The 18,902-nt window shown below is 41.7% G+C and overlaps 1 protein-coding gene across 1 annotated transcript in view; it reads right to left on the bottom strand.

Annotated features, from left to right (window-relative positions):
- The window catches only part of Itga2 (integrin subunit alpha 2), a 71,484-nt gene extending 52,925 nt beyond the window's left edge, over nucleotides 1-18,559 (bottom strand). Inside the window, exons 1-3 of the mRNA XM_038322064.2 lie at nucleotides 18,400-18,559; nucleotides 15,439-15,556; nucleotides 999-1,108 (exon numbers count right to left, since the gene is read on the bottom strand). Coding sequence (XP_038177992.2) covers nucleotides 999-1,108; nucleotides 15,439-15,556; nucleotides 18,400-18,559 — 388 coding nt within the window. The remainder of the gene's footprint in view (nucleotides 1-998; nucleotides 1,109-15,438; nucleotides 15,557-18,399) is intronic.
- Nucleotides 18,560-18,902: the final 343 nt, after the last annotated feature.

Here is an 18,902-nt window from a genome sequence, read left to right as displayed (position 1 = left end):
TTCTTTCCTCTGAGTTTTCTTTTCTTTTTTTCTTTTTTTTATTTCTTTTATTAAAAATTTCCATCTCCTCCCCTCCTCCTCCCCCTTCCCTCCCCTCCCTTCCGCCCATACCCCCACTCCCTCCCTCTCTGGACCCTCTGAATGTGGCTGACGGTGGAGGATGACTGAGAAACCAAGGACAATGGCGATGGGCTTGGACTCTATGACATGTACGGGCTCTGTGTGAGCCTTGTCAGTCTGGTTGCTCACCTTCCTGGACCTGAGGGGAGTTGGGAGGACCTTGGACTTAACATAGTAAAGGGAACCCTGATGGCTCTTTGTCCTCTGAGTTTTCTAACAATGCCCTTTCTCATTGCCTGCCTTGATTTTCTAGGAGGACTAGGGCTCAGCAATGTTTGTATCCTCATGGCTTTACTAAGGTGCTAACCTTAGAGTTGAAAGTTCTTTTACTTCCTTCAGGCAATACTGGTGGGATTTTACTCATTCAGCTTTCTAGTCCCAAATCTTTATTAAATATTTCTCATTGTAATACACCTGCAATGTAGGTAAATAAAATAGCAAATAATTTTAAGTTATGTATTTTAGCTAGAATGTAATTATTCAGTACAATCTGAAGTACATAGCATTTCATGGAACCTTCAATACCAACCCCAGAACTATTGTTTTTGTACATAATGACTTTTTCTGAAAAGCAGAGATAGAGAAATACTGATAGTCTAAGACTTCTGGCCATAATATGAAAGATAAAAGTAGAGAAATCAGTCAATGATCTAAGACAAATGACTCAGGAGGCAAAACATTACCTGTGAAAATTATTAAACCAGGTCTTCAAACACTGAAGTGTGGATATGAACTTGTGTCCATATGAGTAAATAAACCAAGGCACAAAGCTATCTACATTTCTTTAAGACAAGATTGGGATCTTGTCATTTTTGTCTGCGTTTCTGACAAATGAGACCTGCCATTTGTTAATAATCGCATTGCTAATAACAACTCACTTTGCAGGTTGAGCTTCTCACAAGCGTCCATGGGGACGTCCACAGGGCACTTGTACACATCTCCCATTCTGTTCTCAGGAAAGCCACTCCATGGTGAACCAACCAGCAGCCTAGAAACATGATGCTCTCATGAGTCACAGCAGGATACGGACAGTTTATTAAAGAGAAAATGGACTATAGGTCAGAAACATCGCATTTAATTTTAATCTTATAAAAATTCATAGTTCAAATGTGTTCAGTTATAATTTGACTTGTCTTCTGCCCTCAAAGCTGATCAGGACACTTAGTGGATGTCTGTATATGGCTGCTTCACAAAACTCCCCGAGATGTCCCTCCCCAGCATCTAGAGAAGCATAGTCTCTAAAATTCATTGGGTAGCTCCTCCTAAGAGCACATATCAATATTCAAGCAACATTTTAAGAACACGAGAGGCACATGCAGCTAGATACTATGGTGTGTGGTGGCATTGTGCTGAAGAATGACATCATATTCATTCATACCCAAGAGTGACAACCGACATTTCTGGAGTTCTTTCTATGCCTTAAATGCTGTCATGGGCTGGGCTATTTAGGCAACAGATGAGCTATCTGGGTGGCTTTTTGGCTACTGCCTTTATTTAAGGAGGATGCTTAGCAGAAATACTGAACACACGTATCTTGGAGATCTCCTTACTGACTGAGATACTGGGTGCATATTTAGAATACAGGATGAGTCTGATATTCACATCCTTCCTTTGGTTAGCTTCGTTTCCCTTCTAGAGATTATGCTTCTCCTGCCCACAGAAATACAGTAGATGTTTATGATCATACAGTACTGGACAGAAAGAGACCATGTACTGTTTGATCATTTTTCTCCTATGCATGTGTGTTCATATGTGTGCAGGTGGATGTGTGTGTACACGTGTGCGTGTGTGTGTGTATGTGGGAGGGGCACAAGATAACATGAAACGCTATCATCCTCCTATGAGACAGGGTCTTTCATTGGTTAGGAGCTCCTCAGTTAGGCTTCACTGGCTAGCCAGAGAGACCCCAAAGATCCACCCGTCTTTGCCTCTCTACTCATTGGTAACAAGTGAATCACCATGCCCAGCATTTTGAAATGGGTTCTGGGGATCAGGGACATGCTTCTGAGACAAACACTTTACCCACTGAGCTATTGCCCAACCTGATTGGCTTAATCTTCAGAGGCCATAGCAGGTTATTTATTGTGTAACATCCAGTTGCTAAGGAAGCACCTTTGCTTTACTGTTAGTTGTTTTTATTTAAGTTGTGAAGATTATCTGTGAAAATCTTCCATTAGCATTCTTTGTTAATAATTTGTCACTATCATTTATATTTGTGTTCCATGCTAAATTTTATATAGTAGACAAAGAGAAATCTAAGGCAGATTCCTACCTACTAAATCCAGCATAACTGTTTAATATACATAAACAATAAAACAATTATATGAGAGAGATGAAGGATAGGACTTAAGCTCTTCTGTGAAAAAATGTTAAAATGGTCAAATGATACAAAAATAGACACAAAGGATGAAGAGTAAAATCACCTTATTCATTGCATAAAATTATTCTCAGAGAGCATTTTAAATACATTAATTAAATTAAGTTTTATTAAGGTCACAACTGAAAGATTTGTCCTCTCATCAACAGATAATTTAGCATTGCCTATTAAAATGTTACTTGTACTCAACGCTTCAATCACACGAGACACACAGGTTAAGACTCTGGAAAAGCTAGAAATCTGAATGATGGATATGAAGTCACCATATTCATTTTAATGGTGGGGATTGCTGGTGGCATTTGGCATGTATGTTTGAGTAGATGTGGTCTTCTTCACGCCCACTGAGAAGCAGTTAGGAATCTCCTCTGTACTGTGAAAACTGTTTCAACAGTGCTCCACTTTCTCCATCTTTAGTCTCTAGTATTTACTTACAGGGGTCTACACAGTGTTCACCTTATTTTTGCAGACAAACACATCTTAAAGAAGCAGGCAATATGCCCCTGATCTCCTGTTAAGCCCTGTCGTATACTTTGCCTCTCCTGTGGCAGAAGAGTCCAGTCTTATGGGACTCAGCTCTGCAGACCAAAGTCTCTTCTGCTGCCAACACGCCATGCCATCCCACACATGGCAGGTTCTACCCGTCAGATTTATCTCCTGTTCAATAACGCTCCCTCCAGAAAGCCATCTTTGAACTATGTGGACTGGATCTATGAGGTAGATATGAAAGTTGATGAGGGCCAAAGATTCTGGGCTTGTAGGTCTAAATTTTGTTGAACAAATGAATGAAAAAAATAAACATTTTAATTATTGATTGGAAGAACTGTCTCGGTAAAGGAAAAGTTAATTAATAATATATAATTATCTTTTAGCCAAAGAACTTAATTTGTCCAAGTAAAGGTGAAATATAGCCAACACACACATACACAATATATATGTGTAAATTATAAAATTTAGCATTTATATTAAATCATTACTTGTACTCAATGTTTCAATCACATTAGACACATAGGTTAAGACACTTGAAAAGTCAAAGAGAGCCAAAAGGACGGAAAACCCTGTGGCTGTTCTGCAAGCTGTTTCAGATTCAGCTTGTACATTCGACTGTGTATCAAAGTTATAGTTATGAAAGATTTAAGGTTTTAAATTTATCTTTGAAATTTTCATACATGTATACATGTCTTGATTGTAACCGCTTTCCACTCCCAAGCTAACTCCCTATTCCCCCAGTGCATCTGCTGAACCTCTTTTAAAATCTCCTACTGTGTCCCGTTAGTGCTCCCCATAAGCACAGGGGTGTGTGACCCTTCAGTAGGGTTTTGGCTATCTCCCAGTAGCCACTCCCCTGAAGAAAACAGACTTTTCTTCCCCAGCAGCCATCAATTGCCCATAGCTCCTCAGCGAGGAGTGGGTTCTCATGTGCCCTTTCCTCATCCATGGTGGAATGTTCACTGGCTTCATCTTGTGCTGATCATGCAGAGATAGCACGCAGCTGCTGGGAGCGGATGTGCTCAGTGACTGCAAATCCAGAAGCCATCATTTCCCAGCTCAACTCCCCACACACTGATGGCTACATTCTTTTGCCTCCTCCCCATTCTGCATAGTTTCCTGAGTCTTAGATGGTGAAGACGTGATACAGATGAACCATAGAAAACTCAGCACTTTGTGTTATTTTACACGTGGCCCCTGGGCCAGTTATGAGTCTCCGTGCAGAAAGAAGCTTCGCTGGTCAAGGTTTAAAGCACGAAGCAAAGGGAAAAGGACATCATGGTCATTAATCTTCGTAGTCCAATTTGACTGGATCTAGAATCTGATGGAGACACACCCCAGCTGTGTCTGTGGCGTCTGCTTCCCAGAAGGCTGCATGGAGAAGGGAAGATCCACCCTCAATGTGGGCAGCAGTCAGCCATGGCTGGAGGCTTTGATCCATAGAAAGGAGAAATCTAGCCGAGTTCTGGCACTGATTGCCCTCTGCTTCTTGAGCAGAGATGAAATAAGACCACCCGCCTCATGCTCATGCATTCACGCCTCCCTCGCCATGATGGCTGACCCCTCAATGTGTGAGCGGAAATGAACCACGATTCCTTAAAATGCTCTTGCTGGTGTTTAGTCACAGCAATGAGAAAAGTCACCAATGAAGTGCCTAAGACAAGCAGGTACAGAAAGTGGGACTCTGGCCCTTGGCATTCTGGGAATTCTAGTTAATGCTAGTAAGTCTTACATTATTTTGGAGTGGGTGTAAGGCCTTCCAAAATTTATCTAATTTAATCTGCAAAACGAATCTGAGATTATATTATTGGCATTTTGCAAATGGAAGTGCTGAGACAGAGAAGTGAACAAGTCACCCCTTACAAAATTGCTGGTCAGGGTCAACTGTGTCCCTTTCTGAAGCCCTAGATTGTAACCTCTAGGCAATTAGTTCTCTTTCCTCTTCAATGCAAGAAGCCCTAGGCCAGGCCTGGGAAAACTATCTAAATAAATGAGATGAATTCTAGAAACTGATGGAGTAGAAACTGGAAGCAGAGGTCCAGGTCATACCTCCTGGACACAGGAGGATGGTTGTGTGGTATTGAAGGGAGCCCCAGTTCAGACATGTCCATTGTCACCCTTGCGAGAGCACATATACACAGCATGGTACAGGTCACTCTGTGTACAATGACGATCAAGGGCAGAGCATGTCCAGGAAGTACCAGATTTGATTACTCGGTGACTTCTTTTATACACATTTCCACACCTTCTCACCAAAGCCCAGGGGAGACACACCGAGGAAAGTTAAGGGTTTCTGAACTAAAGTGCTCTGTTTCTCAGTGTCTCCAGCAGCAAGGACACAGCACCAGCTCTCTGCTAATCTCCACAAGAAGAAGCAAGAGAGACTTGCGCCGTTCTGTCCCACTGAGCACCTTGAAGGGAAGCTCCCTCACCTCCTCACACCTCATCTAAGAATTCAGCATTAGTTAACTTTGAAATTAGAAAGGGGTTAAGATGTCACCATCACTGTCACTACTGGGAGCTTTGTGGCTCTCTGTAAGGTAAGCAGACACAACAAAGAGAAAGAAGCATGTTCCTGCTCTGTCACATGCCACTTAATAAGCAGTAAATAAAAGCACTGAAATGTGCAGGGGGAACAAAACAGAAACAAAGTTATTTTCTTTATCTGTCATCTTAGATTATTAACATGAGACAACAAAAGACAAGGTAAAACCTCACCATTTGGGGTACACCTGAAGACCAAGGGAGTCCCGCTCCCTCGTTCACACATGACTCAGTATGTGAATATTATAGCCCAATAGATACCCAATTCCAGGGAAGGTTCTAGACCACTGCCACTGTCTTTTCTGGTACCATTTCCCTCCCCGCAGCAGACACCTCATCACACCCACAGGCTTTCATGGAATCCTGTTCCTTACAGCTCACCCTCATGATAGGAGGCTATGAAGTCACCAGAGGCCACTCCCAGGCAATCATGACATTCTTAAATTAAGCAGACAGGAAGTTAAGGAGGCTGGTCTGGCCAACCATCAAATTTTATGGGCATATAGCTGTAACAGGGAGAAGTACAAAAGGACAAATGTCACAAAGTGGGGTAGGGCACATACTGGTGGGAAAACCATGTCGAAACATGAAAGGAGTTCTTTGCAGTTACGGATTTCACTGACTCAACCAGAAAAAAAATAGAGCTATGTGAATAGCCACGGGTGCTGATTCTCCAAACTAAACCAAAGTCCAAGATACAAACCGCTCCTTCCCGACGGTGAAACTGGGACTTCTTCCAAGACTATCCTAAATAACACTTACTGTTCAATTATCTTGTGGGAAAATAGTGATTATGGAGACTCTAAAAAGCAGCCAATTTGCCCACCTCCAGTGGAATTCCAAGTGCTTTGTTTCGTTAGTAAACAATATTTACGGTGGTGTAGGTCAGACAATTTTAAACCCACAATCCAGGAGCTGCTAAAAATACCTTCCCTTGGCCTGTGGGTCTCTAAGCTCTCCAGGCGCTTCCTCAACAGTAAGGACTTTTGGAGAGATTGAGGATGGGGGTGCAGTTCAAACAACACGGTATCATGGAGACGCGTTGACTGAGTGCCTATGGGATGGACATGTTGCACAACTCCAGGTGGCACCATTCTCATGTAAACTGTGTGTCCTGGCCCTGTACAGTAGACACCTGTAAGGCCGTGTACGGTGGGTGACAAGACCTGCTGTCCCAGCGTGACTATGACTGTGCTAAAACACCACGACCCAAAGCAAACCGAGGAGGCAAGGGTTTCTTAGTACTCTTTCATTTGGCTGTTCATCACTGGAGGAAGTCAGGACAGAAAGTCGAGCAGGGCAGGAACCTGGAGGCTAGAGCTCATGCGGAGGTTATGGAAGGGTGCTGCTTTTTGGCTTGTTCCCCATGGCTTGCTCAGCCTGCTTTCTTATAGAACCCAGGACCGCCAGCCCAGGGATGGCCCCACCCACAATGGGCTGAGCCCTCCCCATCAATCACTAATTTAAAAAATGTTGCCTACAGCCTGATATGATGGAGACATTTCCTCAATTGAGGCTCCCTCCTTTCATGACTCTAGCTTGTGTCAAATTGACCTAAAACTAGACAGAACACCTATTATGGACCATACTCGATTGTAGGTACTAAGGATACATTACTGAATGAGTCACTAAAAAAAAATTCTAGAATTACATCCTAGAGTGAAGACAGATAATAAATCTTGAAAATGAACCATATGGTGGCAGTGATCAGTGCTTGGGAAGGAAGATGAGTGGGAATGTCAGAAGCATAAGGTAGAGACTGGTATAATCTTTATTCAAATGGTTAGAGAAGCCCAACTCCCCCAAATGCATTCAAGACTTAAGGAGACTTAAGCATTTAAGCCTTAAAGAAGATTTAAAAGAAGACAGGGAGAGTAGCCTAGGGGTGCAACAAGCACAAACGTCCAGTGGCCAGAGAAAATGGCAAACGGTGGGATCAGCTTGTCAAGCGGGCCAGGTCACACATAGACTAGTGTGTGATTAGCCCTTGTTTTTATCTCTAAGTAAGAAAGCTTCAGGGGCCGAGTGTCAAGTAATCACAATGTGACACATTTGGGGAACTGTGACAGTTGCTTCCTTAAAATGGCTGTAGTAAAGCCACCAGGAAGCCAAACGACTGGTCTTGCGGTCTCCTGTGTAAAAGGTGTAAAAGGTGTTAGGGGCTCGAAGAGGTTCAGAAAATTCCGGCCCTGAGCCCTGGCCTTGCTTAAAATAGTTTCTCAAAGTAGGGTCAGCAGGGTTTCTTCAAACTTAAACAGAGGCAGGAAGAAAAAGGGACAGGGGGACAGAGGGGTGACCACAAGATCAAGGGAAATCCTAGGAGTTGGGACATTAGGCTGACCAGCAGAGCAAGATCTTGAGATGAAGAAGCCCAATGTCTGTATGAGTGACACCGGGACACTAGGAGTTTGAGATGTCCTCTAGACCCTGACTGGAGCTTATTCTATATAATATCTAGTGCCAACATTAGAAATTTCAAAGCCCACAGCATATGAATAAGAATATCATCCTTTTATCATTCTAGGTTATTGACAATACAGGGCATCTGGCAAGGTATAAATAGACCCTTGCTTCTTGCTAGTTAATGGAAAAGATGTTTGTGGATGAAGGAGGTCACCTATGAAATGTTGCTCCTTAAGGAAGGGGGAAGCAGATAAACTTTATCTTTTAGGTCATAGTATTGCTATTCCAAACCCAATAGGCAAATTCTTTGGCATAAGTTAAAAGTAATGTTAGTATTTCAGTCTCATTATATGACCACAGACTCTTCAGCTTCCAGACTGTTCCCTGAAGTGGTGAGATGGCAAAGCCCTCAAGGTCTGTCAATGTCACAATGGAGTCCACCGACCTCTATCTCTAAAGCATCTTAAGGCTGCTGGGCTTTATAAAAACCCTAGAAATTTACTTTCTTACTGGAATCAAAGGAGCCAATAAATATCAAGTATGGCTTCAAATCGTCCTTCATAAAGTTTTCCTGAAGTCAAAATCAAAAACTGAGATACTCACTGTAAAGAATTAAGGTGATGCAAGCCGGGTGGTGGTGGCGCACGCCTTTAATCCCAGCACTCGGGAGGCAGAGGCAGGCAGATCTCTGAGTTCGAGGCCAGCCTGGTCTACAAGAGCTAGTTCCAGGACAGGCTCGAGAAACTACAGGGAAACCCTGTCTCGAAAAAACAAACAATAACAAAAAAAAAGAATTAAGGTGATGCAAATCCCCTCACTTTTACCCATCCCAGGTTTTGAAGTATACTCCGTTTCAGACATCAAAGCCCACGAGACAATACCATACCTTTTTGCTAGGTGTTTTGACAGCATTTTTTTTTTAAATCAGAGATAAACACTTGAATAGCAACAGCATTGTAAAACTACATAATGGTTAATTAAGGACTCTTATAGGAATTATCTTCTTTGTTCCTTATTATTACCTATGAGGTGTAACATATTTCTGGTTTTGTATAAAGACTCTGGTGGTTTGAATGAGATACACCTACCCCCTTCCATGACTCAGGCATTTGAACACTTGGTCCCCAGCTGGGGGTGCTGTTTGGGGAAATTTGGGAGGTGTGGTCTTGCTGGAGAAAGCATGTCACTAAGGATAAACATTGAGAATGTACAGCTTCATCCTCTGTTCATTTTTCTCTCTCCTCTCTCTGACTTTGTTTGGGATATGACCTCTTAGCTTTCTGCCCCTGATGTTTGCTGTCATGTATTCTTCTCAAAGTGGACTCATCCCTGAGGAACTGTAAGGCCAAGGAAACCCTTCTTTCTCAGGTTGCCTTGGTCATGGTGCTTTACCACAGCAATGGAACATTAGTACAGCATCTCAGTGGGAGCAGAATCCAGACCCACCCCTAAGTCCTTCCCTTCTAAATCCACAATTCTATCATACGGGGTCTACTTAGAATTCTTCTAGGCAAGAACTCAATACTTGCTCATCACATGGAACCTAAAAACATTAACAGCCACCTCACATCTATGCCACTTCCCACTTCTCACATCCATGTTCTAATGGAAAGAAATGTTTGAAATGGTTGGATGCCAGAAAGCTTTGTGTGTCCAGGCTCTTTACTCTGATCAATAAGCTTTGCTTTGGAGCAGGCACTCAATATTATCCCGAGGATTATCTGATAAGATGTTTTAGGATTTTCCACAGATCACGGATATGTTCTAAGTATTCTAGAACAGCAGGTATCTTTCAAGTGTGAGTAAAAAACATAGTGTGTGTGTGTGCATGTGTGTGTGTGCATGTGTGTGTGTGTGTGTGTGTGTGTGTGTGTGTGCATGAACACCACAAACTCAAGTCCAGAAGGGATGAAAGCAAGTTTGAGCAAGGGCTATTTAACACAGAGAGCCTTTGATGTCTGCTACAAAACAGAACAATTTCTCTTCCATGGGACTTTCTATTTAACTTTCTACTAGAGTCATTTGTTGGAAGACTATTCACACTCATAGTAAATAAAGACCTTTACTAAGTTTTCTCTTAACCAGAAAGTTGAAACAGCAACATGTGCCCACACACAGATGCAGTGTTTTTTCTTTTTGCTGCAATATTCATTCATAGTTGTTCTCTCTTTATAAGGAAGTAGAATGCGCCATCCTTGACAAAACAAGTAAATACATTGCCATGACTGGAAATACCCCTCATTCTTTGTCTTCATCTCACAAGTGATTTCAGTTACAATGATTTTGAGTCATAATGAACTCAGATTTTTCTCGGGGCAAGCCTTCAGACTCCACAAACAAAACGAGTACATATCACCACTAGTTCCAGGAAATGATCTTAAACATGTCTCAGGCCCTTGTAGATTGTTTGTGATAAGGATTACATCATCCACGCTGAACATCCGGTGTATGAGATTCAGGCTGAGGGCAGGCGGGCCCTCCTCTGCCTACGCCGAGGGAAGAGTACACCAGACTTTACTCTTAGCCAGAGGGATACACATCAGCTCTGCTTGGGAGGGTCAACGTGCTCTTAAAACTATGTAGCTCACTGAAGACTGTGGAAAAGACTCACGGAGTAATGAAGGGATGTCAGCCATACTATTAAAGTGGAAGTCTAGGGTGTAATAAAAAAAAATCTAATAAATAAGACTACTAAAATAGCCAAGTTTGCTTCATTAAAATCTAGTAGATATTGAAGTAAAACACGCCTATATTCTTAGCATTGGATACACAGGACAACTCAAACTGCACCCTAAACCAATAGTGTGATTTAAAAACACTCTAACTAGATAGAGCCTTGAATGCATTAGAAGAAAGGAGCTGAGAAATGGAGTCAAGGGTAAAAGAGATTATAAGAGAGTAAACGTAAGCAGAAGGAAACGGGCAAAATCTACCTCAGAAAAAGCAGTTAGACAGCAATGAACTAAAAGGACCTGTAAGTGTGTGTGTGCGTGCGTGTGTGTATGATGCACTGACTCAAGAGAAAACACTCACAATTTATTGAAGGAATTCCTAGCAAAAGCTAACTTCATTAGTATCAGAAGGAAAGTCAATGTTTAAACAGTTTTTTCCCACATCTGCTACTCCCATAATGTCTGGGCAATTGTCATAAATTAGGAGTGGGGAAGGGCACAGTGCCAATTGTCAAAACAAATAGGCGATTCTGGAGCCCAGGTTTTGTGTTATTTTTCCTCCTCGCTGTGAAGGCAGCCTGTCCTGACTGAGGACTATCTAGCCTGGCAATTGTATCCAGGAAAGGCCCACTGACATAGCCGTGCTAAGAACAGAGGCCGTGAGGAAATCTTTTATCTCTAGTGTTCTGGGCCTTGGAAAGAGAAAATGAGCTCTTACTGTTGAGTTCATGGAATAGGAGCATGAAAACAGGAGGATTTCCAAGGCTTGGCACCGAATTTCCCCTTCCCTCTTATTCATGCATTCCTATTCTGCATATAAATCTTCCTCCTAGACTGTTCCCCACTCTGGAGGTCAAGTCCCAAGCTCTGTATTTCCTGCACCCCACATAGGCACAGTGTCCATTCCACAGTGGATTAGGTAATTTTGTCCGTGGCTTGACCTGTTCTGTTTCTTTGCTTGGCAAGAGCCAAAACAGTGAGAGGCTTCGGACAGACTTGCCCACCAGCTTTGCTCTCTTCCTTTCTGCTTTGTGCCTCCAGAGGATTCAGCCACTTAGAGAGACACAAATTGCCCCTTCTCCTCTGTGAGGTGCAGTAAGTCTCTACAGGCTGATGATTAGATCCTGGCTAATGGGAAGAAAGGCTGTGATCCTAAGCAAAAGTTTGATCTGATCAGAAAGTTCCATACTGGAATTCCAGGCACCAACCCAGCTAATTAGAGAGTAGGGCCTTGTCTCCCAACAGCCATTGTTATTATTTACACAAGAATATTATGGGAAGAGTAGTGCAGGATTTAGAATTATCTGATGTCCCTGGTCTTGACGTCACCTGATCAGCACCAGAATTTCAATATAATCTGCTAATATCAATGCCTTTTAACAATATCTTGAATTCTTACACAGAGAAAAACGACAAGACTGACTCTCACTTTCCCAGGATTCTACCTGTTAAAGTCCCTATCAGCTTTTTGTCATTTTGGTCTTACTCAGCTGTCACCTAGCCAGTGGTTGAGTTCCTTGCCAATCCAGAACAGACTTATCATCTTTAATAACATCTATTACAGCTGGTAGCCTTTTTTCTTAGACGTATTATGCCCCAGAAAAGCTGATACTGAAAACAAAGACAAAACAACCTTAAAACTCAATGCCAGATTGTCCTTAGTGTGGATGTGCCTAGCTGGAGTTCATGTAGCGCTCTTCTTCAGTTTGTATATCTGAAGGTAGTCTCAAATAGTTCACTTCATAGGCTATCTGTGGTGGTGAACCATTTGGAAATAGGTCCTTCATTTAGTCATTCAACAAATGGTTATCCTTTTAACATTTTAAGATGTATTTTAAAGTGGTGGAGGCTGACCGAGGAGCCAAGGACAATGGCGATGGGCTTGGTCTCTACGACATGGACGAGCTCCGTGTGAGCCTTGTCAGTTTGGTTGCTCACCTTCCTGGACCTGGGGGGAGTTGGGAGGACCTTGGACTCAACATAGTGTAGAGAACCCTGATGGCTGTTTGGCCTCAAGAGGGAGGGAGTGGGGGTGTGGGTGGAGGGAAGGGGAGGGAAGGGGGAGGAGGAGGGGAGGAGATGGCAATTTTTAATAAAAAATAAATAAACTGGAAAAAAAGATGTATTTTAATTGTCTTTCTATCTATGTACAAATTGGTGCATGTGAATGCAGGTGTTAAATACCCCTGGAATTATAATTATAAGTCATTGATAATCATCCTACATGAATACTGGCGACCAAACTTTGATCCTTTGTAAGAGCAGTTTGCACTCCTAACTGTGGAGGCATCTTTCCAGCCCCAGGAAGTAGTTCTGGATTTCTTGCTTAGGACCAGATCTGATCTTGGGTTCATTAGCAACTTAATGAACTAGATTCTAAGGTCAAAACATGGCCTGCATCTCCCTTCTAGCTTGCTTTCATCTCTATATTAACTAAAGAAAGGAATGATTACCGGTAGGACTGCGGCTCCCGCCGGTGTTCCCTCCGGTCCTTCCAATGATGGCAGTCAGTGCTAGCCCTTGAGCGCCCAGCCTGACTGCTCTCCAGTCTCCTGGCTGATAGATTATTTTCTATCTAATGATAGCCATTGTTTTCTGGGTCTCCTCAGAGTAAGAAGTTCAGGTTCTTCTCCAGCCCACATGTTTCCGTCATTTTAATCCTAGCTTGACATTTGCTTCTTCTAAATGCCTTCTAAAATGAACCGTGATAACTTAATTTTGTTTTCTCATCACACAGATAAGCATGGCCCAATGTGGGGACAAGCCACATGGGCATAAAATAGATTTTTTCTTTAATTTAGTGGCTTAGAGAATCAAACGTAAGCTCGCAACATAAAGGTAATACATGGCAGATCTCACTGAAAGTCAGTTGAAGTTCATGTTATTGTTTAAAAGCATCCAGAGGTTAAAGATCAGGACCTAAAGCTGCAGGCTCAATGGGCGGAGCTTAAGTCCCTGTGCCACAACAGAGAGGTTGTGTTCCAAGGATCTGTCCACAAATGGGCATCAAATTGGAGAGGGAAGGAACTTGCCTGCCTCAACATAAATTTTAGTGTCATTTGATTTCCTTGAGTTTTTTCTATTACTTTCACATAAATTAACATAGATATATGTTAAATTAACATATATAGATAGATATCCATTATATATTCATTATTCACACATACACACACACACACACACACACATTTCTCCAGTTTTTCAAGTGTCATTTTTCACCAGATAATAAAGCTCTGAGTTATAAATGTAATCCTACACATTAAAAAGTCTTGGGTACTGTCCTGGCTAGTTTTATGTCAACTTTATATACAAGTGAGAGTTATCTAAAAGGAGGAGCCCTTAATTAAGAAAATGTCTTCATAAGATCTGGCTGTAGGTTTCTTGCTATCCCCATAATGGCTTCCTCAATCAAGATTTCTGTTTCCTTGCTCTCCCTCTCTGTCCTTCCCCCGTCTCAACCATGTGGTTCCCTCATGTTCTCCTCTCCCCCCTTCTCTCCTCTCCCTCTCCTTCCATCCTCCCCTCCCACACTCCCAGTTTTCTGGCACTAGGAAAATTCCCAGGAATCCACAAGGATGACCCCAGCTAGACCCTAAGCAGTTGTGGAGAGGGTGCTTGAACTGGGTTTTTCCTGTAATCAGATTGATGACCACCTTAGTTGTCTTCATCCAGCAATGGATGGGAGCAGATCCACAGCTAAGCACTAGACTGAGCTCCCAGAGTCCAGTTGAAGAGAGGTAGGAGTGATAATATGAGCAAAGGGATCAAGACTGTGATGGGGATACACACAGAAACTTCCGAGCTGAGCTATTTGGAGCTCACTGGCTCCAGACTGACAGGGGGAACTGGGATTGTTACACAAAATAAGAATTTTATGTAAAATTGTTTTAAAATAGAAGTTTTTAAAAGAAGATTTGGCTGTAGAACATTTTCTTAATTAGCGATTGGTGGCAGAGGACCCAGTCCACTGTCAGTGGTGCCATCCCTTGGCTGGTAGCCCTGGGTGCTGTAAGAAAGCAGGTTGAGCAAGCCATGATGAGCAAGTCATTAAGCAGCTCCCCTCCATGGCTTCTGCATCAGCTGCTGCCTCCAGGTCCCTGCCTGCTTGAGTTCCTGTCCTGCTCTCCTTTAATGATGAATTGTGATGTGGATGTGTAAGCTGAATGAACCCTTGCCTCCCCTATTTGCTTGTGTCCTGGCGTTCTATCACAGCAATAGTCAAGTACTTTAAGCTAGAAGTCAATTTTGTGAGTTTTCTATGAACACATCTGAGAACTCTTGCTACCAGGCTAAACCTGACCTAGAGCTGAGGGGGCAAAGGCCCTGCTGAAAGAGAGTATTTTGGACATTGTCTGTTCCACCCCAGGAGGGACACCAAAATAATATTAGCTGGATGATTATTGGAAAGCTCATGGAAGATCAGGTTACAGGTTAAAGAACCAAGGCAATATGCATCTGTCTATATTTTTTCTTATCTACCACAATTATGGTCAGAACTCGTATTTACAGAAAGTTTTCTATCTGAAATTTCTCCCCACTAAAAAGTACCATTCTAGTATCCTGTTGATTATAAGTCCACAGTTACCAACTCTTGAAGAAAAGCCCTCATTTAAAAATATTTGATCAAAGAAACAAAAGAACTGGGTACACCTTTAATTCCAAACACACCCTGAAGACAGAGGCAAGCATTTTTCTGTATGTTCCGGGCCAGCCAGTGTAACACGGTGAGACTGTCTCAGAACAACGTTAAAACACACACTATCTATTGACAGTATCCAAATGTTACATTTATACAATTATATTCTATTGAAATAATAAAGAAGAGAATAGCCTTACCAGTTGCCCTGTGGGGTTTTGAGCTGCTGCACAGCATAGCCAAACTGTTCACTTGAAGGACCGGAAAATATTTTTGCTCCTGGAAGGCCAACATTGTATGCCAGACAGCTTAAAATACCTATTAAAATTGAAAACATAGCCATATTTACAATTTTTAATGTAAGTGCATAATATGATTGGTAAGGACCGTGTTTTAAAAAAAAATTTTGTCTAACCTGATAACTCTTCTTCTTATCAGTGTTAATAAGAAGTAACAGCTACTACATCTAAAGCATGTGTGTGGGCCCTAGCACAGGTCTAGATACTCATATGCATAATTCACTGCCTTAATATTGCCCCTCCCAGCAGCCTCAGCGGACAATGGTATCTTTGCTTCACAGAGATTTTGGAGGTTCCAGATGAGTCTCTTATGCCCAATGATAAGGGAAGGCCAGGATTTGAACGAGAGACCGAATTAACACACTCAGCTCTTAAACCATTGTTTTATTATATATTGTATGGTGATTTAAATTCTACTTGTCTTCACTCACAGAGCAAGACCCTAAGCTACTCACACACAGTGTCCGAAGGGGGCCCTGTCCTTGACATAGTCTCCGTATGAAACGTGTTAAAGACGCAGTGCTGAGGAGAAAGGAAAGTCACAGCCCCGCAAATCAGCATCATTTGCTTTCTCAGAAAAGGATGCTTCGTAAGCTAAAGACTTAGGAAACGGTGCATTATCTGCTTATTCCAGTGGGAACTGTCAAAAGCACTTTGTCTTTTGATTTTTTTCTTACTTAACAATCAATAAATGGCATGCTTGGAAAACAGAACAAACCAAAGGAGACAATATCTAATTGAATTTGTTTGTTTTACACTTCTGTTCCTGATCGAAAGAGAGAGAAGAGCAGGGCTAACTCTCTCTGGTGCCAAAAGCACGGATGCTGGGAGGGCCTCACACTGTAGAAGCCAGGTTTTGTGGATTTGGAAAGAGGGGGCTGCAGAGCTCCACCAGTTATCCTTGCAGAGAAAAAAAAAAACAACAACAAAACAATCTGAACTCTTTAAACTTAACGTCACCCTTCTTGTGCCCTTTGTCTTCACAGAGAAGATTTCACTTTGGGGCCAGCATTATGCCTGCATGGTGTTTTAGACGTCTGTTGTTCCAGGCACAGAAAGCCTGGATGTAATGATTTGCTTTACCATTGTGCATCTGAACTTAGGGGAGGAGATGCTATAGACTGCTTCCAAGGAAAAATGAAGTCACAGATGACGGATGACGCTTTGGGAGCTGAAACAGTCAATGAGCCTTTTTAAGTGCCAAAAATACTCTACTGGGCGTTGGCTCACTCAAAAAAGCCCAGCTCATTATTTCTTAGAAATGTAAACTTTCCAGGAAGAAAATGGCACATATTATTTTTGAAATACACTGTGACATAATCTGCATGGGTCAACATTTGGACATTTGACCTGTAACATCTGTCTCCTCATAGGACCACTGCGCCTTTTTACTGAGGAAGCAAAATGCAAAGGGAAACAACAGCTCGAAAACTGAGCAGAATCCCGAAAGCGGCATTTAGAGTGCCCGTGTTTCTAACAAGACTTCATCTTCACCCATTATGAGAACTTAGCAAACACTGTTGGAATGTTCATCAGGTTTTATGTATACTGGTTAAAGCTTGAGAGACAATGTCAAACTATTGTCATTTTAAACACATCCAACACCAGAAAGAATATGTGACTGGACATAAAATCATGCAGCTCCCTCCCACTATTAAGTTAGACTTTGGCAAATCATGTAATAGGAAGTGAATCAGGGTGGAGTTCGTTTTATTATTTAAGGTTAAATTTTATGAGAGTTTGCATTTATAGGCATTTATTTCAACATAATGGCAAGTATACGCTTTAAGAAATGTGTTGTTAGGTGCCTTTGTTATTATGTAATCATAAAATGCACATAAACACACAAGATCACTATTACACTCTGGGGAAACAATTTTTTTAGAAAATTATAAAGTTTTTTCATATAATATATTTTATTTGTATTCTTTCCTCTCCATCAACTCCTCCCCAACTCCCTACCCAGCTAACTTCATGTCCTTCTTTTCTCTTTATCTTAAGGGTTCATACTACTCTGTTATCCATTTTTTGACTAAAATGCTGCTATACAACATATACATGTAGCATATGTGTATTATTATGTATTATATAGACATATATAATGATTTATTTATAAATAAGGTAAGGAAACAAGAATTCATTTTAATAGTCTAATTCATAAATGTATATATATATATTACTGTATATTATAAATGTATGTATGAAAAACATTTTTTAAAAATGGAAGACATCATTCCATCTTTCTGTTTAAATTACTCAAGGTCTTGTTGTAATACTGAGAAAATCCAGTTTTCTCACAGAGTTTCAAAGGTCTTCTACATGATGCTCATGTAGCTTTCTGGTCTCATCCCTCTGCTTTCCTCCTGGCTTCACTGGGTCCCAGACACATCCCTTTTCGTTCTGTCCTTGAACACACCCAGAAAATTCTAGTCATGGTCTTTGATACCTGTCTCACTGACCGTAGCTCTCTCAAAACGGCAGATTTAAGGTTTTGGAAATCATTCCTTGTACTGGTCTGTGTTTGAATAGTCTCTGTTCTAGGGACTTCCTTAATTCTTTGATTTAGCAGCAATATCATCTTCCCACACTATCCCATTGGGGTGACAATTACGTGCAGTTTTCTCATGTTTCCATATTCCTTGATGTCACCTTCTGTCAACTACAATGCAAGGTCCTTGAGAGACCAGCCATGGCTTTTATTTCCCCATATTTTCTCAGAACTTAAGGTAATATTAGTGTGTGCGTGCATGTGCACACATGTGTGTGCATGTGTGCATGCATTCACGCATGATGCACATGACTAACACACATGCCCATGCACATATGGAGAACAATGTCAAGCATTCTGTTTTGTCACAGCACTGAGAAAGTCCTTCACTGGACCTAGAGCTGGACTAGCAGCCGGTAATCCCCAGGATTCTCTAGGCTCCACTCCCTGCTCGGTGAGAGGCACTGCAGTTGCAGCTGGTTTTGCAATAGCTTTCCATGGGTCCTGGGACTTTGCACTCAGGGCCTCCCTCATGCCTGAATAGAAGTGTTCCTAGCCGCTTAGCCATCTCTATGACCTCAGCATCTAAGATGATGTTTACTGATGAAAACAGTTTAAGTTAACATACATATTCTCAGAGACAATTTTGAATATAAAAAATGAGGGAGAAATAAGACAACCTAGAGCCTCATTCCGCAAATATAAGTTTTTAAATTTTTTTTCAAAATATTTCCTCCCATTATTTTTCTCTATATAATTTAAGCTATAGTATATATCCTATTATCCACCATCCTACTGTATCCAGCACCACCCCACAACCTGCTGTATCTTAGTGGTCATGTACTCATGACAATGGCAGAATTATCCTTACTTAACT

This window comes from Arvicola amphibius, chromosome 3, assembly GCF_903992535.2.
Source record: "Arvicola amphibius chromosome 3, mArvAmp1.2, whole genome shotgun sequence".
NCBI classification, from domain to species: Eukaryota; Metazoa; Chordata; class Mammalia; order Rodentia; family Cricetidae; genus Arvicola; species Arvicola amphibius.
Note: the sequence above shows the minus strand (reverse complement) of the source record. Positions and strands in the feature narration are given on the sequence as shown.